Source organism: Actinia tenebrosa, unplaced genomic scaffold, assembly GCF_029948245.1.
Source record: "Actinia tenebrosa isolate PJP-AT-01 unplaced genomic scaffold, QUT_ActTen_1.0 PGA_scaffold2__45_contigs__length_23673736, whole genome shotgun sequence".
Lineage (NCBI taxonomy): Eukaryota > Metazoa > Cnidaria > Anthozoa > Actiniaria > Actiniidae > Actinia > Actinia tenebrosa.
Genome location: NW_028292579.1, coordinates 18,081,358 through 18,107,033, shown reverse-complemented (window position 1 = coordinate 18,107,033; position 25,676 = coordinate 18,081,358). Strand labels below are relative to the sequence as shown.

General features: G+C 43.3%; 1 protein-coding gene across 3 annotated transcripts; it reads right to left on the bottom strand.

Annotated features, from left to right (window-relative positions):
* Window positions 1-15,148: 15,148 nt before the first annotated feature.
* On the bottom strand, window positions 15,149-25,588 carry LOC116303063 (large neutral amino acids transporter small subunit 2). Of its 3 annotated transcripts, none has more exons than XM_031712511.2 (12): window positions 25,487-25,588; window positions 23,905-24,266; window positions 23,448-23,651; window positions 22,828-22,953; window positions 22,520-22,619; window positions 21,344-21,388; window positions 20,519-20,642; window positions 19,962-20,068; window positions 17,328-17,424; window positions 16,861-17,016; window positions 15,741-15,918; window positions 15,149-15,403 (listed from the first exon to the last, which is right to left on the bottom strand). In XM_031712511.2, exons 2-12 carry the CDS (start codon window positions 24,206-24,208, stop codon window positions 15,330-15,332), a joined length of 1,515 nt encoding a protein of 504 aa, XP_031568371.2. In that variant the 5' UTR covers window positions 24,209-24,266; window positions 25,487-25,588; the 3' UTR covers window positions 15,149-15,329. The 3 variants fall into 3 exon arrangements, with proteins under 3 accessions (XP_031568371.2, XP_031568373.2, XP_031568374.2); XM_031712513.2 differs by having other exon boundaries at window positions 23,905-24,233; XM_031712514.2 differs by having other exon boundaries at window positions 23,905-24,195.
* Between the last annotated feature and the right edge of the window lie 88 nt (window positions 25,589-25,676).

Below are 25,676 nucleotides of genomic sequence, written 5' to 3'. Positions count from 1 at the left end.
CAGTTGCGATGGGACACGGGATATCACAAAGAAACTCACGACAGTAGCACCTTCTTTGAACCAAATGCCAAAACCACTAAGGAAGTCAGAGACGGACCTCTGTTCAAAGACGAGGGCGGTAAGTATGCAGGGGCTAACCCGCTGATTATCAAGATTACCAACGACGAGCAAACGAAGCAATACTTTAATTTCATACCCCCAGAAGGTAAAGGACTAACCAAAGCCGGCCTTGCCCGTTTGAACCGCAGCATAGAAGCTTACGTGTATTCCATCCTTGGAGCTCAGGTAAACACCCGATCGAGTATAGTGGGGAATACCGGCGCCGCAGAAGAAACGCGAGCCGAAGCTTTGATTCTATTCGAAAGTTCGATTTTGGAGGGCGACATTAGCAAGGGCGTACAGCGTTACCAACTAGCTATACAAAATTCTAAGGTCCGACTGGACTACGCAGTAGCCCCGGGTTGTTGGTTAATGCCCAGTAATTTATCTATAAATACTGGTTCTGTAGTAGGATACAACAACAAACTTCAACGAGCTACTATGGATATGAAGTTTGGGGTGAACGACGTGAACTCTGACACTCTTAGGAACATCCCCCATTTCGTGGAGAAGTCAAAAAAGTCGCATGAAACGAAGCTACCCGTAGTTAAGAAACCATCAAAGAAGGCCCTGCCTGCGATACCTGAGGAATATGACCATAACTTACTAAAGGTCGGCTTAACCGCTGCAAGCATTGGTCTGAGCTATTATATATGGCGATGAACAACCCCTACGTAGCTGGAGTAGATTGTGTCTATACGACTTACACAGGCGAGAAAAAATACACCCAGGCATCTTGGGTTGATGTCACGGGCATGTCCGTGAATTTGAATTATTCAGGGAAGAAATTAATCCTTTGTAGTATTTGCATTGGCACGAGCAGCCATGCCAACGTAGGATTTCGTTTCTGCGATGACAATGGCGTACTGCAGCCTATGCGCGCGAAGACAAACAACAGGGAGCCTGCGCATTTCTCCGTAGAGCCCAACCCCGGCAGCGCCGAAAATCTATCGGTTTGGACTTTCCACATGGTCGCCGATTGCCATGGGAAGGTAAAGCTGCAAATGCGCGTAGATGACACCGGGAGCGTTTGCATAAATAGCATAGAAAATCAGAGAGATACGGTTTATAATCACAAGACCATTAGCACTCTTACGGTGCTTAGTCTCTAGAAGGGAATTTATTCCCTGTAATATATGAACCCACACGCGAAGGAAGATTGGTTTCTACATTTTTTGGAGGAGAAGGACTACTTAGAACAGCATTGGCATGACACCGGGTTGTGGGTGAAGGTTGGGGGCCTGGGATTGATCATGTGTACCATTAGCATTTCGACGGGGTATTCGTGTAATGTCGGGTTTAGGATCGTTGATGAGAATGACCGCCCATTACTACCCTACAGAAAAAAAGATAATAATAGGAACCCAGCCCATTTCTCGTCGGAGCCCCCTCCAAGAAGCGGAGAAGACTTAACGCCGGTAACTTTTCACATGATAGCCAATTGCCAATATGCGAAGTTACAAGTTCTCCCCAACGACGTTGCCTACCTTCGGATAAATGCCGCCCCGTCAAGAGATTCCCCAACGGATGCCACTTGGAATCACAAGCCCATTAGCACCATGAGCGTGCTGCCGCTAGTTCCGCATTATCAAGGCGGTGCGAATACTATCTTTACTTATCCCCAGTCGAGGACGCCTCGGGCGCCCGACGACGATAAGCCACCAGTAATATATAAAGACAAGATTAAGCCTTCATCTTCTTCAGGAGTACCACTCCAATAGCTACTACGAGGATCCAAATGTTATTCCCCACAAACTTTAGCAGTTCTCCGCCGGCCCTAAGTGCCAAGGAAACAACCGAACCCAGCAGCCCAGGAAGACCGGCTGCCATCTTTTTTCCCAAGTCCGTTAGTCCATTGCCTAATTTCTTTACGCCCGCGCCCGTAGCCTTAAGCGTGGATAGGATGACTCCTACTACGGTACTAATAGCAACCGCAAATGCCAGTGGAACGCCATACTTCACCAGAGCTCTTTTTATTTTTTCCTTGGTGGTAAGCCCCAGCTCTTTTTCCAGGTTTTCCTTTTGCGCCCGTAATTCCGCAAGGCGCACCTCTAGATCTTCTGTTTCCCTTTGGGCAGCCTCCCTTTCCTCTTCGGTACGAGTTTGGTCCGCAACTACTTCTTGCTGCCGCTCTATTTGTCCCTCCAGGTCTTCAATAGCCTGATCTCTTTGCCGGATTTGTTCCTCCTTAGTATTGATTTCAGCCATTAACCGTCGCCGTTCCACTAAAGAGCCGGCTATGGTGGTTTGTAGGTTATCGGTATCGTCTTTAATTAAGTCTAACTCTTGCAGGGCGAGGTTAAGAGCCCTTTGAGTTTGATTTCTTTCACGTCGAATTTGGGTTCTTTGGTCTACCAGCTCCCTTATTTCTTGATTTTTAAATTCGACCTCCCTCCTATGCGCGTCGGCAAGCCGCTGGTTTTGCTTCATGTATTCCTCCTCCCTTTCTTCCAACGTTTCCCGCAGTGCTTCCACTGAGGCGCCAGAGCTTTGGGCTTCTCCTAAGTCCTCCCGTGCTTTGTCTAATTCGCGCAGGGCCTGATCCACCTGATTTCCTATTTCTTTTATTCTTTCATCTTGATGGGCGGACTTCTTTTCAGCATCGGCAAGTAGCTGACCTTGCTTTGCATATTCTACATCTTTTTCTCTTAACTCCCTTTGCAGATCCGCGGCACGTTTTTCCGCGTTGGTCCTTTCGGTTAAGTTGTGCAGCCTTTCTAACAGGCTTCTAGTAGCACGCTGAAAGCCTCTTAATCTCAAGACGTCACCCCTAACGTTGCCCTCCTCATCAAAGAGGTTTTGCGGTTTTGTCCAGCGGTCTTTGTCGGGAAATCTTAAGTCTTGGACGCTTATGAGGACTTTGTTTCCCTTTTCCGTGAGCTTTACGTCGTCAGCATCAAAGTTGTCGTAGCGCTGCTCTAGCTCCCGCGCTGCCCACTCTACGGTTTCCCGCGCGGCTGCTTCCGGCTCGCCCATGTTTTGAAGCTCTATGTGCTCACGCGGAAACGCGTACTCGCGTGCTTTGGGATGTCTTAGGGCCTTTGCAATCCTATCCCTTAGGGAATCGTCGACTTGTTGGGTGGGAAGCAGCGGTTCTTCATCACCGTCGTTAATGTCAGCCTGACCTTCCTCAGTGGTGGGATCGAAGTCGGGGTCTGTTCCTTCTACTTCCATTATATATGATAAGCTCAAAGTTAAATCCCAACGTATTACCTAAGCAGGTTGGCGGACTGAAAGCAGAACGCACCTTTCACCGGGTTACATTCACACCTTCTAGCGCAAAGCCAGGGGAAACCCTGTACGTAGGCGTACCCCGCCTAACGGATAACCTAGTCTTAGTTCCTGGTACCTTGGCTTTAAGGTTCGACCTAGCGGTGCAGTCAAGCCCCACAGATGAAAGGATTATCGTTAACAACGTGGGTCGCAACATCGTTTCTAAGATGCGCGTAAAGTTCGCCGGGGAATCCTTGCTGGACTTAAATAGGTACGATCTGTATACCACCTATAAGGATCTATGGTTGACAGCCTTTGACCGCGCGCAAAGGATAGAACAAGGAATTGGTAGTGTTATCCTGCGTAAGGTCCGCACACCTACGAAAACGCAACCTACTGACGGCAGCGGAGAAACCGCAGTGGCAGACGCAAAGCGAATAAAGACCGCCTATGGTAGCAAGTATGTCATACCATTAGACTTTGAAGTAATCACGAATCACGGTGTCTATTACCCAAGACAGCTTGCCGAACTGCAGTTTGAAGTAACTTTAGCAGATGCTAATAACATCATTGGTGGGCTAAGCACTGCACTTACCACAACAACCCCATACTCTATTACCAACTTAGAATTACAGTACGAAACGGTGTACAGCGAAGAGCTGGCCCGTAGCGCTGGCATGGAGTACAGCTCTGGCAAGGCATTCCTTTACGACCACGTAGTAATGTATAAGACGTTTAGCTTCTTGGATAAGACGGATGAGGTTATCAACCAAAGCATTAACCTCCCCCGAAGAAGTCTCACGGGGTTAATGCTGGTGTTTGCCAAACCCTATGAGGCTGGTAAGCGCAACTCCGAAGACTTTCACAACCCCAACATTACTAACGTCGGCGTGAATATCAACGGAGTCCCAAACAAGGTTTACTCCCAGGGAATAAAGCCTGCAGACGTGTACAGGGAGGCAATGCGCAAGTTTGGCGACCAAATTAGCCCTGAGGAATTCTTTAAGGATAAGTATGCGTTATGGATTGACATGCGCACCATTAACGACGAAGACCTACATGGTCAAGGCCTCCGTCTAGTAAATACGCAGGATGGCATAACATTGGAGATCAAACGCACCAAAAACGCCAGTGCGGCCGACGGCGATAGGATAAACTGCTACGTTTTCGTGGTGTCGGACGCGCAACTGAGCGTAGAAATGAATCAGCTAAAGAGCGTTGCCTATTAATGACTTCGTTGCCTCAGCCATTCTAAAAATAAAATATTCCTTACGTATAATATGCTTCGCGTATTCGAAAACAACGAAACCAAACTGCAAGTCGTGCAAGGCGATAAACTTTATTTCAAAGCAAAGGAAGTGGCGCTGGCATTGGGTTACGCAGACCCAAAAGATGCGATTAAGGTGCATGTTCGTGATAAATACAAGGTAAGGCTTAGCGAACTCAAGGTGGAGGTGAATCGCCTCCCCTTTACTACGCAACCAAATGCCGTGTTTATCTCCGAATCTGGGTTGTATCAATTGATATTCAGTTCAAAGTTACCCAAAGCGCTGAAATTCCAGGATTGGGTCTTGGAGGACGTACTTCCTACGCTTAGAAAAACCGGTAAGTACGAAATAGAGCGACGGTTTGACACACCCAACAAATTAATCTTTAAGATAGAAAATGAGTTCGACCTGCATAAGAAGGTTGTCGATTACATACGCCGCTTTTACCCTCAAATGCTCATAGCGCCAGGCTTAGGCGAACTACAGGATTCTGACAGCAAACGCATAAAATGCTGGCAGAAAGGCTACCAACGCGGTCAACCTGACCTAATGATCCTGAATGCCCACAAAAAGTACCGCGGCTTCTGCATTGAGTTGAAAACCCCTAAAGGTAATGGTATACTTTCCGACAGTCAACGTGAACTTTTAGAAAGGTACGAAGAAAATGGTTATAAGACGTTAATCAGTAACGACTATGACGAGTTATGCCGCGCCGTTAGCGACTATGCGCGCGGCATCCGCATTCCTTGTCCGTGGTGTCGCAAGCGCTTCAAGACCACGGAAACGAGGGCAACACATTTAAGAATATTTCATAGATATAATGAGGCTGAATCTGATACATTGGCGTGACCTGATAGAAGGCGCAGCATACGAAATAAAAAATTACGTCGTCTTCGAAGACATCGACCGTTTACGGTTAGTCCTCAAAGACTTAGAAGGCAAGGAATATTCCCTTTGGGCGCCGGATTGCGTGCGGTACGTAATTCAGGGCGAGGAATTCACCCACTTACGCAGCTATGGTAAGGTAAATGGCCGATGGAAGTTTGACATTGAAAGAAGAGTCACTCCATCTCCTCTTTGTAGTTAAGCGCGTCTGCTAAAGTCCGCTGCGCTTTAGGATCCGCGGAGCACCAATGCCCCACAAAGGATCCTTCGGAGAATACCCTGTCGCAATGAAGGCAGGTGTATTTTTTACGCGGTTTGGGTATCGGTGGCTTACGAGGGGTAATGCAGTCGGCAGGTAGTTCGCAGGTAATACAGTCCATATATTGAAAGGGTGATTAGGGCGCCCCCAAAGAATGCCGTGAAGTAGGCTACCATATACTTAGGGGACTCTGCAAGGCCCCTTTAAAGGGGTCTTTATTTTTATTTATTATTATTCATTATCCTTAATAATAATAAATAAAAATAAGGATGGGATTTGAGACTCTTTGCGCAAACCCTACCTTACTATTAAAGGCCCCAAGAAATGCTATTTCAAAAGTGTCTTAGAATGTTGACGTTTAGGTTAAATCTTTGTTAAGACACCCCGGAAACTATTTCAAAAGTGTCTTAGAATGTTGACGTTTAGGTTAAATCTTTGTTAAGGATGCCTGGAAACTATTTCAAAGAGTGCCTCAGAATGTTGACGTTTAGGTTAAATCTTTGTTAAGGATGCCTGGAAACTATTTCAAAGAGTGTCTCAGAATGTTGACGTTTAGGTTAAATCTTTGTTAAGGCAGTTGAAGATATGTTCCTCTTCTCTAACACAACCACAACGATCGCACTCCTGCCTCCAATACTCCCTTTTAGTCCACGGAACGCCTTCGGCGCGTTCAAAAGAGGGGAAAGTACGGACTATCTTCTTATGGTAATCTATGCGATTCCTTAAGTAATCCTCTTTATGCGGGCAGCGACACATCAAATCCGCACATTGGTAGCAATCCACGCCTTCCAAGTCATACGCCCCAAAGAGAAACCTATAATTCACTTCATGCGTTCTCCGGTGCGTCTGTAAACGTTGACGACTACTAAGTATCTTATTACAGAAACTACACTGTCTGGTTCGATTACAGACGCCCCTTTTCAGATGCTGCTGCATTTCGAAGGGGTTGTGGAATTCCTTATTACAGTCCTTACAAAGCCCACAAATGCGTTGATCCTGATGTTGTTGCATCTTTTGAACGGTGCTGAATTCCTTACCGCAATCCTTACAAGCGCGGCTAAGGGGTTTCTTTGTACAAACGCCGCGACGAACGTGGTATTGAAGTCTTTGTTTGGTGCTGAACACCTTCTTACACAACGAGCAGTCCATATATACTTAACAATATCTTAGCCTCCATTTAACATCCTTAACAAAGATTTAACCTTATCGTAAACATTCTGAGACACTCTTTGAAATAGTTTCCAGGCATCCTTAACAAAGATTTAACCTTATTGTCAACGTTCTGAGGCATTTTTTGGAATAGCTTATGGGCGACTTGACAAAGATTTAACCTTATTGTCAACATTCTAAGACACTTTTTGAATAGTTTCCAGGCATCCTTAACAAAGATTTAACCTTATTGTTAACATTCTACAGGGGATATCGCATGAAGTCCTTTACGGACTCCTTGGCCCAGCCGGCCATCGTTATCAGCGCACCAAACCTCTCCGCGCGCTTCAGGCCGCACATTTCATCGTACAACTCCTGCACGCGCTCTTTTAACCGATCGATCTCCTCCCTTTGCATTTCTATGGTGTCTCTTTTATCCTTTGCGTCGGTGGCAATCCTTCTTACTGCTTCCACTGGCTCCATCTATATATGAACCCAAATCACATGCCTTGTAACGCTCTGATCGTAGGACCCACCGGCTGCGGAAAGACCCAGTTCGTAGTGGAGCAGCTATTAGGACCCTTTAGATACCGCTTTGACTACATCGTGCTGCTCTGCCCCACCTACGTGAATAACCGCACCTGGACGGGCATAGGAGTGAAAGATGACGACTTCTTCGTAGATATCTTAGACCCTAACGAGTTATCCAGCCATTTGAAGTTCTGGCATAAGCAATTCCCTAAAGATACACAGACTTTACTCATATTGGATGACATTGCCTGTGGGGACGACGTAAAAAGACGCACCTCCGAATTAGTGAAGCTTGCCTTCAGCGGTAGGCATGACAATATCAGCGTTTGGTTGCTTTCCCAGCAGCTTACCAGTGTCTCTAAGCCCTTCAGGGAAAACATAGGCTCTCTCGTAGTATTTTATACTCCAAGTAAGTCTGATCTGGAAACCATCTTAAGCGACTATGGCGGTGAGATAAGTAAGGAACAGTTGCATGAATACATGCGGCATTTAAAGACGCACCAACATTCCAAGATGATCTTCTCTTTGAGGTTTCCGTATTCCATAAAGATATATGGACATTGAGCAGCTCTTAGATGAAGTCCCCGCGCAGTTAGACGAAAGTAACCTTAAGGAACAACTTAACATCCTTGTGTCTTCGGGGAAGTGTAAAGAAATGATAGGTAAGGAACTTACCCATGAGCAAGTTAATAAGTTGTCAGAAGAGGAAGTTAAGAAGTTCCATAAGAGATACGAGGCCGCCCTTGCAAGTAAGACCACGGACGCCGTAGCAGACTCCGCTATCCGACTTGCGACTAAATTGCTTGGACTTGCGCTGCCCATAGACGACGTGGAGCAACTGCGGAAGGACATAAGCGAGGACTACGTTATTGCTCAAGAACTTAAGATAACCTGCGGCTGGTTGTCTTTGAAGTGCGGTAAGTTAATGGCAGTCGCCTCTGCGGCACTTCACGTAGCTCAGCACGTTGACTTGAAGGAACTTACGATGTCTTGGAAGGACTTCAAGAAGGACAGAGAAGTCGAAAAGGTCTTCCAGGCAGCACTTGCTGAGGTACCTGATCAAGTCGCCTCAAGTACTTAGTCAAGTCGTCCTTAAGTACTTGGTCAGGTTGCGCCCAGGTTATTTCCAAGTCGTCCTTAAGTACTTAGTCAAGTACTTATCAAGTCCTTCAAGTCCTTAGATATAAATGAGTGAACCAGAGTCGAAGGTAGAGCAGCCCCAAGAGGAGCAAAAGATTACCAAGGCTAAATCTCCGGGCAGAGTCGCTGCCGGTAAGAAGCTCGCGGAGATGAATAGGAAGAACAAAGCCAAAAAAGAAGAAAAGGTGGAGGAAAAAGAAGAGGAATCCTTCATTAATCCTGGGTACGTCATTGGCGCGTTGGGAGTTGCTATAGCAGCAGGCAGCCTTTACTTACAATGGCGGGCTACGAAGCCAAAAGTAGAACCACCAACATATCACGCGCCCGTGCACGCACCTGTGGAACCAGCTGTTAGAAAAAGTAAGATCCCTGAAATGGAGTAGATTTATCACCACGTGCCGTGGCGACCTAGATTTTCCTTCTCGCTTTGTAATATAATGTCAACCGCGTTATTGAAAACTGTTGAAGAAGCAGCTATCATTACTTCCATCGTTGCGGGTATTGGTTGGGTAGGTAAGAAAGTGCTCAAAGAAGACTTTACTGAAGACCCAAGCAAGAGCTTCGCTAATTTTGCTAAAATGACCGCTGCCGTAGGCGGGGCTATCATGGTAAAGGATTACCTACGGAAGGAAAAGTACCTGCCAACGACATAACTCGCGAAAATCCCTGTGATTTTCTAATATATAATGGCTAGCGTGGTCGCAGGTGGAGTTATTGCAGCTTTAGCATTCACTGGAGCTAATTATGGTGGTCAATATTTGGATAGATTAGTCAGAGGTGATCGCAGCGGAGATTTAGCCGCCGAAAGGAAGAGACACGACTTAGCGCTGGAGAAATATCAAAGGGACGTGGCAGCTTGGAATGAAAAAAGACAAGCTTACAGGGATTGGTTGGACAAGAACTACCAAGACAAAATGCAGGCGGATAAGAACTTTGAAAATACAGACTACGCCTTTAAACTTTATGCGCAAGCACACCCCGCGGCATTAACGGGGTTAAAAAGGCCTCAGTTTAAGAATTACTATCAGCCTTCTAAGAAACAAAAAGACAATGAGTTGGTCTTCGTAGGAGTCGCAGGGCTGGCAGGGGGCGTAGCTTTGGCGTATTTAGTCTAAGCTGCGCTTAGCCTCTAGTGGCGCCTTTGGCGCCTAGAATATAATGATCGTCTTTTTGGAAAGCGACAAGAATAACTTTACCACTTATCTGAATCCCCCCATCAAAGCCCATAAGGTTAGGCTGGTTAGTTGTTCTTTGTACAATTCTTGGTATAATTTAGTCAATGCCTTGATCACTGAGCATAAAGGCGGCGGCAATTATCAAGGCGTATTGCTGCCCGATGGACATTACACGCCAATCGCCCTTGCTAAGGAATTAGCAAAACACGGTTATACGCTCACCACAGGATTGCCGCACGAAATGACCTTCAAACATAATATGCCAAACTATTCAGTAACTTTTGGAAAGTCTGACCCATTGGGATCTTTATTATGTGCCTCGGGCAAAACAATTACCGACACAGCCATACCTGTGAAATGGAAAGTCGCATCCTCTTACGAAGTCTATTGTGACTTGGTCAATAGTTACAACAATGGAGAAAAGTCTTCTCTTATGTCCAAGTTTCTGCCCAAAGGTAATCCATTTGACCCAGTAGAATACACTCCCATTTCTTTGAGCTATGATTTGTCTAATTTGGTAGAAAGCATAAACATCACCATTAAAGTGGACGGAAAGACGGTGGATTTCAACGGGCGAAAGATCAATCTCGTCCTGGAATTCATATAATGGGCCGCGTAGAGGACAAACTCAAGAGGATTTACTATGGGCCCGAAGGTTATTGGAAAGGAGCGTCAGCTATCAAGAAACTCGCGACCGCGGCCAGGGTATCAGACGAAACGGCTAAGAACTGGCTAAGAAAACAAACCCTCTGGCAGGTTTATCTTCCCGTGCCTAAGTACATTCCCAGGCCCAGCTTTACCGTAAATGTCCCCAATGAAGTTCATCAGGCGGATTTGCTTTTCTTACCACACGATAAGGTAAGAAAGAAGACCTATAGGTACGCTTTGACCGTAGTTGATATCGCAAGCAGATACAAGGACGCCGAACCCATAACCAGCAAGGATTCTGGGGAAGTCGCAGAAGCCCTAGGTAGGATTTATAAGCGCGTCTTGAAATGGCCTAAGCTGCTGCAAGTGGATGCGGGGACAGAGTTCATGGGCGTGGTTACTAAGACCCTGAAAGACCACGACACTAAGATTAGGAGAGCCGAAGCTGAGTACCACAGGGGTCAGAGCATTGTCGAAAGATTCAATAAGACCCTGGCCGAGCGTCTCTTTGGGTACCAGTATTGGAAAGAGCTGGAAGATCCCTCCAAACGCAACAGGGAATGGACTCAGCGGCTCCCCCAGGTCATCGCGGCTTTGAACAACGAGGCGGCCAGGGCTACGGGAATGAAACCCAAGGATGCCATAAAAAAGAAACACGTGGAACACAAGTCCTACGTCAGAAGTTCGAGGGCGGTCTTCCCCCATGAAAAAAAATTAGGTAATATCACAGTCCGATATCTCTACAGACCGGGTGAATTAGAAGGAGGATCCAAAAGAGCTACGGATCCTAATTGGTCTTTGGAAACTTACCAGATCCGAAGCGTAATAGCTAAGAAGGGTCAGCCCATCTTGTATTATCTTCACGATGGCCCCACACGTGGGTTCGTCATGGAAGAACTGCTTATCGTGTGATGTCCGAATGCTATCGTATGCACTCCGTCATCACACATCCATCGCTTACCGTCAAATGCAGACAGCGACACCTTCTCCTGCGTGACGTTATGTATCTGATGACCATAGCTGCGCAGGCTGTTCATCTTATGCCGCTGTTCCTTGCGTGTTCGTAATACGTTGAGGTAGGACTCGTGCGTAATGTCCTTCTTAACCACGTACTTTTTTACGCCTTTAGCTTTCTTTTCTACGCCGTCTAACTTTAGCACGCTGTACATCTTTGGTTTCAGACCCACGTACTCTACTATGGGTTTTCCTAACATTTCGTCTTTCATCTTCCCAATTACCTTCTTATTCTTCGCAGAGTAAAGGAAGTGCTCCTTCGGGTAACCGCTGGTGTCGTACTCGTCTATATCGGGGAGGCAGTCTTTGTAAACGTCTTCCGTTTGCACTTCTAGAATTAGGGAGTCGGTGTCTGTGTACAGGAGGCGACAGCGGTCTCCGTACTTTGGCTTAAGCTTATCGTAGTAGAACTCATACATAAGCAGCTTCGATAGATCCAGCACCGTAAAGCCTGTGTAAACGGGCTTGTTTAGTAAGAGGTTTGCCCTTTTCATGTGAATCACGTAGAAGTTCAGCATTTCTACGTATCTAACGAAGCCTGGCTGTGACACGTATGCTTCTGCTTCCTCTTTGGTGCTGACTATTTTTACGCTTACGCGCTTGCGGATGTTCTCCATTGTCTTTCCGAACACGCTGTTGTTCATCAGTTTGAAGAGGTTTTTCTCGAAGTCATTTTTCGCTGCGGTACGCTTTTGCGTGTTAAAGTCAATGTAGGGGCGCATCCAGGGTTCCTGCGTGAATTTTAGGACTCTGTGGATCTTCTCTACGCGCATTCCGTGTCGCACGTAGAACTGCAGGTTGCGGTAATGTACCACATACTTCTTCTTATCCATCAGGTTCATAGTTAGTTTCCTGTACGGTTTGTAACCAGGGCACATTTGCTTTTGCAGCGGACTTAGCTGCTTAAATGGTATCTCTATCGCTTCTGGTGCTAAGGGGAACTCATTGTGTTCGTCGTGCAGGCGCTCTGGGTACTCCAGATCCACTTCTAAGACGTAACCCTTGTCTTCCTCCTTTCCTACCTGCATGTAGAAGTCTATCGGCTTCACTGGATCCCATTCGAAGTCTCTCACAGGTAGGTACTGTGACATTGCCCAACCATAAAGGTTATTCGCATCCAGGTAGTAAATGTATGTGGTTGGTTTCTCTGGGTCGTGCTCTACTAAGGGGTTGTTTGCGCGGGCGTAACGTCGGCTGGGTCCGCATACGCCGCCACGAATACCGTCTTCCATAAACCGATACATGTCGTACTCCGTTAGGAGATCCAACTGCGCATTTGTCTTCTTTAACAAAGCACTCCAGCTGAGCCCAGGAGCCGTGTAGAAATTAGCGGGATCCAATCCGTAATATTCTATAGCCACCTTTCTGAAGCTTTGGAAAACATCTGCAAGCAGCACTACGTCAGACCTTAGGTAGATGTCGTGGTAGTCCCCCATGTTCTCACAGGAGTACTTTTCCCACACGTCTAACGCATGCTGGTACTCCTCATCCTTTATACCGGACTCGTTTAGGGTGCTGTAGAAGCGATCTTTGGGTGGTAGGGACTCTTTGAATCGATCCCAGGAATCCATGTATTCATATGGGTAGACTCCTTTCCTTTCCGCGCCATATTGACTGGAAATGGGAAAGTTGGTGTTATACTTTACGAGGTTTGCTAAGGAGTCCGCCATAAACTGCTGCGAATCTAAGAACTTTAGCTTACCCACAGTTACGGACATGTAGCGCTCTTTGTTGTTGGGTATGCATTTGACGTCGGAGCCGTCTGTTCCTTGTAGTAGCAAATGGGAGTCGTAACCGCGGAGGTTGTGAAAGAACACCGGAATCTCCATGTCTGGATTTACTTTGAAGTTTATATTGCATTTCCAATGAGCCGCTCCTCTGTATTTACCCGTGATGTGGCAGTGATCCCTAACCTTATCCACATAGAAATCCTCAACAAATGCTTTGTGGCAGTGAATGCAGTGCGTGGAGGGCTTTCCCGGCTTCTCACCTTTCTTAGCATACTTCCCGCATTTAAAATGAGCTTCTCCTAGATACTTTCCATCTTCATCCCACGCTTTCTTGGCTCGTCTTCCAAACTGAAGAAGCGTATGTTGACAAATGTGGCATTTTTTTGCCTTGTTAAAAGCCTCCTGGTTCTCTTTGGTAAATTCCATCTTCTTTGGACGTCTTAATTGTTCTCTAATCTCCCCCTCCTCTTCTCGCAATGCTTCTAGAAACTCATTAGCTGCGTTCTTACCTCGGTAAATCACAGGAGGGTTTGCTTTACCGTCTGATCTGACTACTATGTAACCAAAGGAGCAGATCTCGTGTAATCCTACCTTATTCGTGGCACCACGTTTCTGCTCTTCCTTAGTTATCAACGCTTCGAAGTCTGCATATATCACGTAAGGCACTTGCATCTGCTTTTGATGGTCTGCGTATGAAAGCTCTTTGTTGGTGGGTATCTGGATCCGTTGCGCCACTTCTTCGACTCCGCGGCAGATCTCATCGTGTTTCTTTAGGGCTTTAACGCTGGTAAAGGATAACAAACAACAGTCGCAGAAGTATTTCTTGCCTTTGTGCTTAGTATGTCTGTAGAATAGTCTGCTAATGTGTTTAACCCATGAGTAGTGTCCGCCGTGGTAGAATAAATGTACGCGCTCTCCTTTACTTTTTGACAGAACTAACGGTACTATCGTCTGCTCTCTGACTCCGTAAACGTTAATTGCTAGATCGTTTATTTCCTCAAATATGGGGATGTCTATCAACTGCATGGGAAATTCCACACCATCCCACTCTAAATCATCTGTGGGATACTTACTTGTCCTACAGGGATCCTTCTCTGCTGGATACAGTGCAGACCTGATTGCCCACATAAAGCATCGATTGTCTTCATTCTTCACGTTTACAATAGCCTTCTTCCTTTCTACCCACGTTGGTAGCGGTACGTAACTCCCCCCTCGTATGGGTACGTACCTGGCTATACTTATCTCTATTCCTTCAACCTCCTCTACTGTCCAACCCGATCCTTCTTTCGTGTAGTTAGACAGCGACTCCATTATTGCTTCTAAGGCTTCACTGAGTGACCTATCCAGATTCGTGGATTCTAATATCACTAACGACTTTGATCGCAACATTGCTGTCGTCATTACCTCGTCTTTTGACAAACTTACTTCTACCATTATGCTCGCTTTCAGGGCTCCTAATTCTTCTATACCTTTTCGGAGAGTCCTTTTAACCTTCCTTTCTGACTGACGCCAAAACTGTCTAACGTCAATCTCACCGTTACCGGGTATTGACACCGTGCTGAAGTTGCTTTGGGATTCCATCTATATAATAGGAAATATTTTATACCTAATACCAAGCACTTTTTAGGTCGTCGTAGTCGTACTCACAGTCCTGACAATGCCAAAACAATTTAACCTTAGTCTCAAACTTCTTACCACATCCACAATCATAACTGCTCATACACTTCGTCTTCATTTTCAAATGCTTTTTCAAATCCGCTTCTTTCTTAAAAGTTCTCTTACATTCTTCGCACTCCATATATAGACTAACATATTTAAGTGCGCTGTTGCCCTCAACCACACTTGGAGTGGGGGTCGTCCGTAGGTGGATTTTTGACGCGGGTCTTGCCCGTGTCGAGATTGCGCTGGAACCCCCATTCCCTATACTACTCCATTGGGATCGTTTCCGAGAGATTGAATATTGCCACCTTGGCAAGCTTTCTAAAGAAGAATGGCGGCCAAGCTTTGAATAAAATAATTCATAACTCAAAAACTAAAAACGTTACGAAAGTAGTTGTTTTACGACATCAACAGTCCATGGGTATAACATAAGTTTCGTCATTTGCAGAAATTTGCAGACGCGTCTACCCATTGTCTGTACATATTTATGAAAGTGTATTATATCTCTATCTTTATTATGTGTTTACAATCTAAGGTACATAAAAACTACATAAAAAACCTAAGATCCAATTTCGACTACAGTTGTGGGATATCTGACATTAAGAACTTGTTGGGTCTTGACAGCAATCCAGTCTGAAAATTTAAAAAATGATTAAAACTAAAGGACGTTAAAGTGGACTTTTTTCCTTTCAATTTTCGGCTTCTTGTAGGCACGTATATTATGTTTTAGTCAAAAGAAAACAGAAAATTAAGCAAAAGTTGGATTACAGTAGCCTAGGAATGAGGGCCGGCGGCAAAAGCGCTAAACGCGCTGTGATTCAACAGAATTTACCGCTCAGCTGGTTCGTGTCATAAGCATGTTGCGCACGACAGTTGTGAGGAGAAATCGTTTTGCATTCAAATGGGAATAATGATGGCTGCCCCATGATTAAGTTCCATCCCAACTAGAATCTTAATTTTATACACTTACCCAAGAAAGCGGCGACAACTTTAGGTGTACATTTAAAGTGTATAAAGAATAAATACACAGGAATCCCAGTCAGGACAAGAAACAGCGAAATGAAAGATTCCAGTGGCTTCTTGATGAACGGTGAGATGGTTAGGTATAGTGAAATGAGTAAGAACAACACAGGAATGAAGATTGGAAGCTGTAACGAGGAATATATAAATCACCAAAGTTAAAATAAACAGAACTGAAATGGAGAAAATATGATGAATTTGGTAGTAACAGCGATGCATTGTTGACAAGACTGCGGCAAAGTTTGGTTCATTAATAATTAGCATTGTTATACATTGTACTCACTTAGCCAATCAGAAACCTTATTTTTGAAACGACAATGCCACAAAAAATTTCGTCTCGAAAATATAAGAAAAAGTTTTCGGTCCGGAATCAATCTCGTACCCAGAGCCTGCGTTTCTTCAAAAAAATATTTTTTGATTTTTGGCAAGTCTTTGAACGCGTGCGCTGTTATACCGGAAGTCCAAGAAATCCTGGTCTCAAAAAATGGATTATGCCAGAGCCCTCGTTCTTCACCGCAGGCCAGAAAAAACGCAGGCTCTGGGTACGAGATTGGTCCGGAATGAGCTAGACATTCATAGTTCCAACTCCCTTTAGTTACCGTTGCTATGTCCCACAAGCTCAACAAATTATCTAGAATGTCTCAGACTTTAAAATTCTGATCGCGTAAAATCAATCCTAATGTTGCTTCAAACTGTTTCATGTCCTGAGAAAATAAATGCCTCGTTATTCTTGTTAGTACTCTTTTAAACAAATGCTGTGCAGTTGTTTGTGGGACAAGATTTTAATTCCACTGAGAAAACTGCTGCAAAGGTGACTAGTTCGCTATTATCTGAGTCTGAACTTTGAACTAGATTGAAGCCAGTAATGATAAAAAGGTAAATTATACGCCGTGAAAAGATGAAAAAAAAACGAAGGACTAGCGTCCTAAACGTCAGTAAGTTTTTTCATCTTTTCACGGTGTATAATTTACCTTTTCATCATTACTGTTTCATTTGAAACACCGACGCAGCTCACAATAGTTTTTAGCTAGTTATATCTTCTAGATTGAAGCCATGCACGAACTTCTTACTTTAAAAGGTCTTGGAAGCTCAGGTCTTTTGTACCTCGTCCAGAGCAGACCAACTACAGTCACCGTGTAAGTCAGCCATTCGGCGGTACTGTACAAACTAATCAAACTCTGTATTGTACTCTTGTCAGGAATCAGCAACATACAGGCGAATATGGTCTGAAATAAAACACCTGCATCAGATATAAGCCGAAATTATGAATATACTTGAATTGGCTTAGCTTTCTTCCACAAACTCGGTTGTAAATACCATACCTTGCGATATAAATAACAATGAAAGCACCTCTATGTTACTTGCCATCTAACACAACAAACACGAGTGATTTCCATGTCGTCTTTCATATCCAACTGCTATTTTAATTGCTTTGTATTTTATGAACCAAATAAAAAACTTGCTCGGTGTTTAGTTATGGAGGACTTGGCGAATGCAATCTTTAATTTTCTTCATATAAATTAAAATTATAACGTACCCTGAACAGCATTGCTGAAATAGGCGTTCTTTGTGTTCTGTGAATCATGGCCATGAAGCTTGGTAGATGACCCTCTCGGGCTGCAGAAAACATTACCCTGCAAGTGATGAATATAAACTGTGTTACCACATGACCCAAAATCCCTCGAGATGAAACCGACGCCATGTTGGTTGAACTAAACAGTGAATCTAATGAGGAATGCTTTGTTATCGTCAACCAAGATGGCGGCTATGACGTCACATGCACCCAAAGAATTATAATACTTCCCGTAATAGAGAGCCGGCAGCGAGTACCAATAGACCCAATGGTTCTAAGCCGAGGTTGAACTTGATTTGTTTATACATTTACTGTATTTATCAAGCTCAACCTAGACTTGGATCCACTGTGTCGTGGTCATTCAAGCCAATTTGGTAATTAAATGTCTAATTTATGAAATTCCATGCCATTGAATACTGCTTGGATAGATTGTCTTTGATGGTTTTTTCCCCATTTAGGTGGTGCATGGATGTAAGGCGCGCGCTTTTGTGAGTGTCCAGGTTAGTTCTGAAACAATAGCTATTAAAGACAGTCATGGCTTTTCGTATTCCAACATGAAATCAGAAGTTTGTTAAGAAATTAAGTCATCTGCTAGGAAGTTTTTCTTTTGTCATTTTATCCTTACTTATTGATTATTAAGGACCATACTTCCAGACATCGAATGCTGAACCGTCGTATGGCAGCGCAAAGCATTTACGGCTACGCCGGGGATTTCGGCCCCGACACCGCTATCCGAGAATTTACAGACTGATCAGGAAGCTCGGCCGAAGCCTAAGGGAGAGGTTAGTCGGCCCCTAGACCATATATGATTAACCCCTTGCTATGACCAGCAGACCGAATTGTGCCCTTTGTCGCTGAAGGTTAAGAGTCTATGATCATTGCTTTCACATGTGGGATGCTTCGAAAACCAATGCAAGACTTGACTTTACGCACAAATTTGGGATAAAAATCCAAATTGGATCTAACTTTGTCATATTTTTTAAATCGAGTTCGTAGTAGGAGTTTTTTTATTAAATGAGAAAATAAAAAGGGGAAAATGCGATAAAGTGAAGAAATTTGATATGCAAATGACATACAAATGAGCGCCACGCATGCGCATGTGTAGTCAAAACAAGAAAAATCAAGTATATTATTAAATACAATTATTTAATGTATTAAGAATATGGTCAGGACGTAAATATGTAGATTAAAAGAATATCGAGCGAGATCTAGCCGTTTGTGACTTAAATTCTGAAAAATTTATCAAAGTTTCGAAAGTAAGGAAAAAACTGAGAAAGTGCTATTTGAAGAAATCCTCAATCTCCTATGTATAAACGATCACATTAGCGCCTGCGTAGCGCCCACCCCTTCCCACTCCCCCCCAATTTGTGCCGCCACGCAGGCTACGATCAAATGTGCTCAATGATTAGTGTGAAATGTGTGCATATTTCTATTGAGAAAATAAGGCATTTACAATATTGAGCGTGATTTTTCATCCTTGGCCGCCATCTTGGTGTACCACGGAGGTGCACCAAGATGGCGGACGGGCGCACACATTTCACACTAAACATTGAGCACATTTGATCGTAGACAGTGTAGCGGCTCAAATTTGGAGGGGGGGGGGGGGGGGGGAGGGATGGGCGTTACGCAGGCTAATTTGATCGTTTATATATCGTTTATAACGCGGTACTGAAAGCTATTTATAACATAAACTTTGGTTGAGATTTTTGGACTTCTTTTTCGGGTGCAAGGCCTTTTGTTCAATCATCTTCGCTTCAATAAAAGGTCCAGAAAATTTCACAATGACGTCAATAAAATTTCACGATGACGTCGATAAAATTTCACGATGACGTCAATAAAATTTTATGATGATGTCAATTAAAATTTCACGATAACGTCATTCCTTTTTTCATCGCAAGAATAATTTCTATCGATTGCATAGAGGACATTACAAGGTCAATTTTTAGACCTATTGCCTTACGATAAAGGCTTTGCACCATCACGTGATGGCAGCTATGACAGGAGGCACAATAGTCTTTTCCCACTGGGAGACTGAATTCTTTCTCATGTAAATCAGTTTAAATCAGATTAGACCAGATTCCATTGTTCCTTTCATGGCTGCCATCACGTGATGATATAGCGTGATTAATTGACAGACTTTTTTCCTGACTTTCAGAATACAAAATTTGTCTTCCTTCTTCCTATTTATTATTGTTTATAATATAATTGGGATACTACGCGCGTATGATAGGACGAAAACCATGTTTGATGAGAGTATCAAAACACGCTATCGTCATCTTAGCGCGCGCGAGTATTGCAACTGTCAGATTTTAATCTATCGCGCGCGCTCATTGGTCGGTTTGAATAAGACGGCATGTAGGGAGAATTTACTTAAATTTGCTTTTTTTTCGATCTTTTCGCGAGTTTGGTTATTTTATGAAACAAATCAAAAACAGTTTTCTGTGTTTGATACTCTGATCAAAACACGCGGGATGTTGAGAGAACACGAGAGGAGCGTAGGAAACCACGACGCGTAGCGGAGTGGTTTCCAGATTCTCGAGTGTTCTCCCAACATCCCCACATCCCAACATTCCCTGTTTTTGATCTGTTAAATCATACCTTCCATACGAGAAGAGAGATCCGTTCTCAGAACCAAAAACAGAAGCGGCGACGAAGAGAGGTAAAATACGAGCCATCATTGGACCGTAAACTCGTTGAGCTACAGACTGTAAAGAAAGTATGTTATACTTCTTTGGTCTTCTTCAGGATCTGGCATTGTTGTATATTTTTTCCAGGTATTGATTTCAACTGTTCAAAATTCGCGCAGGTGTTTAGTGGAATCTTTTTGTTATGAATTGATCTCATTGTCTTCATTAATTGTCTCTAAGAATTTCGTTTTGACACTGTTTCTCTCCTGAGAGATTATCTATCTCTCGTCGAGACGATGGTTTCCAGAAATGCTATTTCCGGCGTACAGGGCATATTTTTGACCAAAAAAAAAAAAAAAAAAGTAAAATGAAAAGAAAAGAATGCTTGAATCCCCTGACTTGAAAAGGGGGATTGCCTCTGCTGTCACCCCCCTCCCACTGATGTCAACTTCATTCTGTGTGGGTCATCTTATTGCGCTTCAAGAGTCAATAACCTTGTTGTAATGTAGTAACAAGTATCGAACTCACCACTGCAGTTGCTGGGGATTCCTTCAATTCTTGTGGAGTCAAAACAGCCAAGTATCCCACATTAACCAGAAAATAACAACAGGTTACCAGGAAAACGCTACCGAGAACTGACCATGGCATGTTTCTGTCCAAATGATGGTAAGAAGGTCAAGGTCAAGGTAATTTATTTTACTTCCGTGACGAGGTGAGGGGCTGGTAAGTGGACTACTTCGACGAAACGGCGGCCATCTTGGATCGCAAGGCATCCGGCATGGGGCGTCTCGCCAGGGGGCAAGTAAAGCTTTGTTATAGTAATGACAACGATTGATATTAACAGTTCATCATAAGAGAATACACATCGATCGATCACCTTTACCCAAAAAAGAAAGACAAACACACGAAAATCTACATACTTTCCGTTATCATTGTTTTGTTTTGTCCGGCCTGGCAAGAGATGGCCGTCGTATCGTCCAAGTAGTCCATATTCTCCCAAGGCAGGAGCTCTCGAAGGTGCAACCTTTATATCCCCTCAGACTATCAGTGCTCCCTATTATGAGTACCTAGAGCTAAAGCTGCACAAAACAGAGAAGTCGAAATAGACGTGATGATATGATCTGCTTAAAACAATTTAAACAACCCTAATCCGTCCCCAGCGGTGTTATACAAATAAGTAGTGCCAAGAGAATATTAAATACTTTATATTCTCTTGTTAGTGCTCAACCTCCCTCTCAAAGGTAGGGATACTGATATGGAGCTTCTTCCTCCACCCCAAATCAAATGAGTTATAAAGGAGTGTTTCCTTTTTGTTTTTACTACTGTAGACGAGTGATGCATAAACGTTTTTACCTCTTTGGATTCTTTACTTCCTCAGTAACGTCATTTAAAGAATCCCTGAAAAGTTTCAAAGATAACTTACAATTAATCTAAATCTGTTCTATTTTTTTATTCGCTGACTACTAACGTCCGCAACGTCAGTCTAACAAATAGACAGACACATAAAAAACTGATGTATATTTTTGTTTGTTTGTTTGTTTGTTTGCTTGTTTTTTGTTGTTTTTTTTTTTTTGCAATAACAAAAACAATAAAAACTTCTCAGTTTTAGTGATCAATAAAACCACCAACGGAAAGAGCGCGCGCTCGTTGACGTCAGCTTATCTGTCTGTTCTCTTATTGATGATAAAAAATAACCAATCAGCGCGCGAGAAATTTGTAAGTTATTGTAAAAAAATAGAGATATTAAAGGTCAAAGATTATCGAGCGTACGTCCAGTTCTTGATGCACGAAGGAGGTTGTTTATAAAGACGAAAAGAAGCGTAAGAATTGCACGAGGCTTAGCCTAGAGAGACTAGCTTCTTTCGTGATTAAACAGCCTCCAAGTGCAGTGGCGGATCCAGGGGGGGTTCGAAGGGTTCCACGGAACCCCCCTTGAAGGTTTGATCTTTTAGGTAATAGAAATATGTCTTATATAAATTTTGCTTAAAAGTATCCACAAGGATTATGTTGAACACGAAATGATAAATATTTGCTGTTATAGTAATGTTTAATTTACCTTTAAGTTCCGTTACTAGATAGTAAATTAGGTGATTAGAGCCAATTTTTTTGTCAGACATCGACTAAACAAAAGAGAATTATACACAGTTTAAGAAACGGAACCCCCCTTTGAAAAATCGTGGATCCGCCAATGGAGTGCATCCTGCAAAATCGGACATACGCAAAGCTTACTATGACCATCGCTTCTATAACATAGCAACAGCTACTGAACTTAATATGTTTGTTTATTTTCTGGCTGGATACCTAGCACGAGAAATGGATTGTGAAAGCATGCACACCCTGACGCCAATAATGAATGGGATATTTGCTTTAGAAATTGTCAAATAAAATTATTTTCCATAATATTCGTGAATGATGGAAGGCAACTATACTAGGTAAGCAATAACACTCGTATGGACTGCGTACGTGTTTTAAACATAAAGATGATATCTTTCGCCCAATAATAAGCTGAAAAAGAATATCTAAAAATACCATCCTTCGAAAGCCCAGAGTCCACTCTGAAAAGCAAGTCCAACCATTCCTATCTGAGTCGTGGTGTCTTTGAACGAGTCCTTGAAGCTTGATGTGTGGCCTGGAAACGAAAGGTGGAATTCAGTGCAGGCGCGTAGCGAGGTCTTGATTCTTGATCATAAGGTGGCAATGTACCATTTTCCCGCCAAATCCACAGGAATCCCGTATGAATAAATTAAAGTTTGGTGCCGAGAGCAAACCGGCTTTTGGTGGGCACGCCCCCCCTACGCTAGTGTATATAGTATTCACCAGTGTATATATCTACTGACCTTGACCAAGACTATAAAACCCCGTCGCTATCAGAAACGCAAGAGCAAAGAATTTACCAGCTGTGAAGACTATCTGAACACGAGCTGCCCACTTTACGCTTAAACAGTTGAGCAGACAGATGGTACCTGTTAAAAGTGAACAAATGGTAAAAAATATATTTCCTTGATAATGCGTTTGCATTTCTAACGTGTAAAAATGTGAGTGCAAGACAATTGGAAGGCTATTTCAATCGCTAATTTTACTGCGCATGCGTGTCCATTTTCCTAGCATATTATTACTAGTGAATATTGCTATCAGTGCTCGTGTTGGCATTTGGATTTACGTTGCTTAGAGCCTTTCCCGATCACCCGCGCAAAATCGTAAAACTTGTCGCTCAAAGTGTTTCCATGACACTGTCGAGAAACAAAAAGTTTTCAAGGGCACATGCTAATGAGATGTGGGGGAAACGCCTTCTGTTAAAACCTTTGTCGCGGCAGCAAGTTGTGAGATTTCGCGCTGTAAGTAAACTATGAATCATGAACAGTTTAAAAAACAAACAATGAAAAAAGCATTTCTTAATTATAATCGTCAAAAAATCCAAATAACAGTCTCCCACAAGTAGAATTAAATTTCAACTCACACATAGACCAGGCTGCTATCAGCTTTACTACTGGTACCAGGTCCTCTCGTTTTGCACAGCCGGGAAAGAATGGTTCTAGTAAGTACGAAGCAAACGTGAGCAGACCAATGGCAGACGAGGAAGGATAGACAATGATGATCTTGAGCCAAACGATAGAGAAGGCGGGTACTGAACCAATCGTCTCCTTAATAAGTATGTATTCCCCTGGAAAGTAAATGCCAACCAAAGTATTTCAATAGCGTAAACTTACCCATGGTTTCGTTTAGGCTTACTTGAAAGCTTTATTTGAAGCTATTCCTCTAGATTCGATCCTAGATGTCAGAGAAAATCTTTGTCTTATCGATTCCCATTGCGTGATATTATCAACAGATGTCACCGATTTCGTTCAGTGTGCCGTGTGCAAAGCCATTTTATTATTGTAAATAGTGTACGAAATTTATTCCGACTCAAAACTTACCACCACACTTGGGAAAGGTTAATCCCAGCTCTACCCAACACAATCCTCCGATGAAGGACACCACAGCACATAAAAGCCATACAAAGAACGCCAAACCAACCGACCCACTGTATACTAGAACCCAACGCGCTGACACGAAGATCCCCGAACCAATCATGATTCCTGCTACCATAGACGAAGCACCAGGAATACCCAGTAACCTCTTGAGGGCTATCTCTTCTTCTATTGCGTGTTGCATGGCTTTAGTGTCTTCATCTGAGCCAGGAGCATCGCCATCACCGCGATAGACAACTTTGGTTGCCATGGTAATTATAATTGCTTGTTATTGTCTGAGGGAGGTTTGAGGGAATGAATAGCGCTTGCTTCCAGAAGGGTAATAAGAAAGAAATAACTCTTTGATATTAGTTAGATAATACCCGGGGGGGGGGGGGGGGGGGTACTCCGCCAGAATTTGGGTAGGGGTGTTCCGCTGGGGTTCTGAAAGGGGTACCCTGTTTATGACAAAAAAACTCAAATTTGTGGACCCTGTTTATGATAAAAGATATAATTAATTGTACTGAGTTCCTGTTTCAATCATCATGTCATCTCGCGTATCGTTTTTTACGACCATAATAACCAGTTTTGGCCAATACGAAAGCAGAATCCCTGTATGACAGGAAACTCGGGGAGAACTTGGAATTTGAGTGAAAATAAAAAACCCTGTTTATGATAAGAAGCTCGAAAAACCATACCCTGATCAGCGGATCATCCCCGTATAGTCCATATATGGGAGTACCCCCCGGCTCCCACGGGGATACTACCCCTCTGGTAAGTACTAGTCAGTCCTAATTGAGTATAGTAGATGACCTGACCGGGAACAAAAAAAGCACCAGCCCTCTCCCCATAAAACTTTAAATTGTACTTATTACCTAACCGCTAAGGTCATAGAAGTTTAGATCATTATATGCAAATACGTTATTCATAAAGCTTGCCTTTAGGTTTATCTGAATTTTATCGATCACTTCTACAGTCACTTATTCAGTCTTCGAAGCTTTCGGTGAACATTACGTCCATCACTTCGACTTTTTTAAAAAAAAGATCACTTTACGTACTTTATATAGATAGAGTGAAGTCACTAAACCCGTGAAATAGATATTAAACTAATACACTTTACTAGACCCTAATTCCATTGTTTTCTTTGGTGTCCATTTGACTATTACGCGTTGACTGACATTTTAATTATACATTTAATTTTTTCACGGGTTAAATGCCTTCACTCTACTGTCGCCCAAAGTTTTGCTTTATACCTAAGTTGAAGTTCTCAGCGTCTGGGAAAGCTGAGGTTTTGATAGCACTTTACACACAAAATAAATATACGAAGTACCGTAAAGTACCGTTAACTAGTGCTGAATAGTTCTTCAGGATAGAAAACAATGGACTTCGGCATAGTTACTTAGGATAGTTAGCACGTACGGTTTGGACGGGTTACTTTTCCATGGATTGATTAGCGTAGCTTGGTTTTTCAAAAATGCTCACCGAAAAAGCTGTAATCAAATTTTAATTATGGGTAACTTAGGTTGTTTGATATTAAAATAATACATACCTGGGCTAGACAGGAATTAAAACTCCTCTTACTAAGAGGTGAGTCTTTTCTTTGTACATGTAAAGCGCTAGTAATATTAGTCTCCTACGAAGCCACTAATTAGCGTCGTCACGCAACGCTCAATTTAGTAGTCAAAATAGGCGTGACAAAAAAGTAATGCAATATGCAGAAGCTCTGCTCCATGTCTCCG

Coding starts and splice junctions, on each gene's coding strand:
- LOC116303063 (XM_031712511.2), bottom strand. CDS start 24,208: ATGGCAACCAAAGTTGTCTATCGCGGTGATGGCGATGCTCCTGGCTCA. Junction 17,017..17,327: donor TTTCAGCAATGCTGTTCAGG/GTACGTTATAAT, acceptor GTTTTATTTCAG/ACCATATTCGCCTGTATGTT. Junction 15,919..16,860: donor AGCTTCCAAGACCTTTTAAA/GTAAGAAGTTCG, acceptor TCCTCGTTACAG/CTTCCAATCTTCATTCCTGT.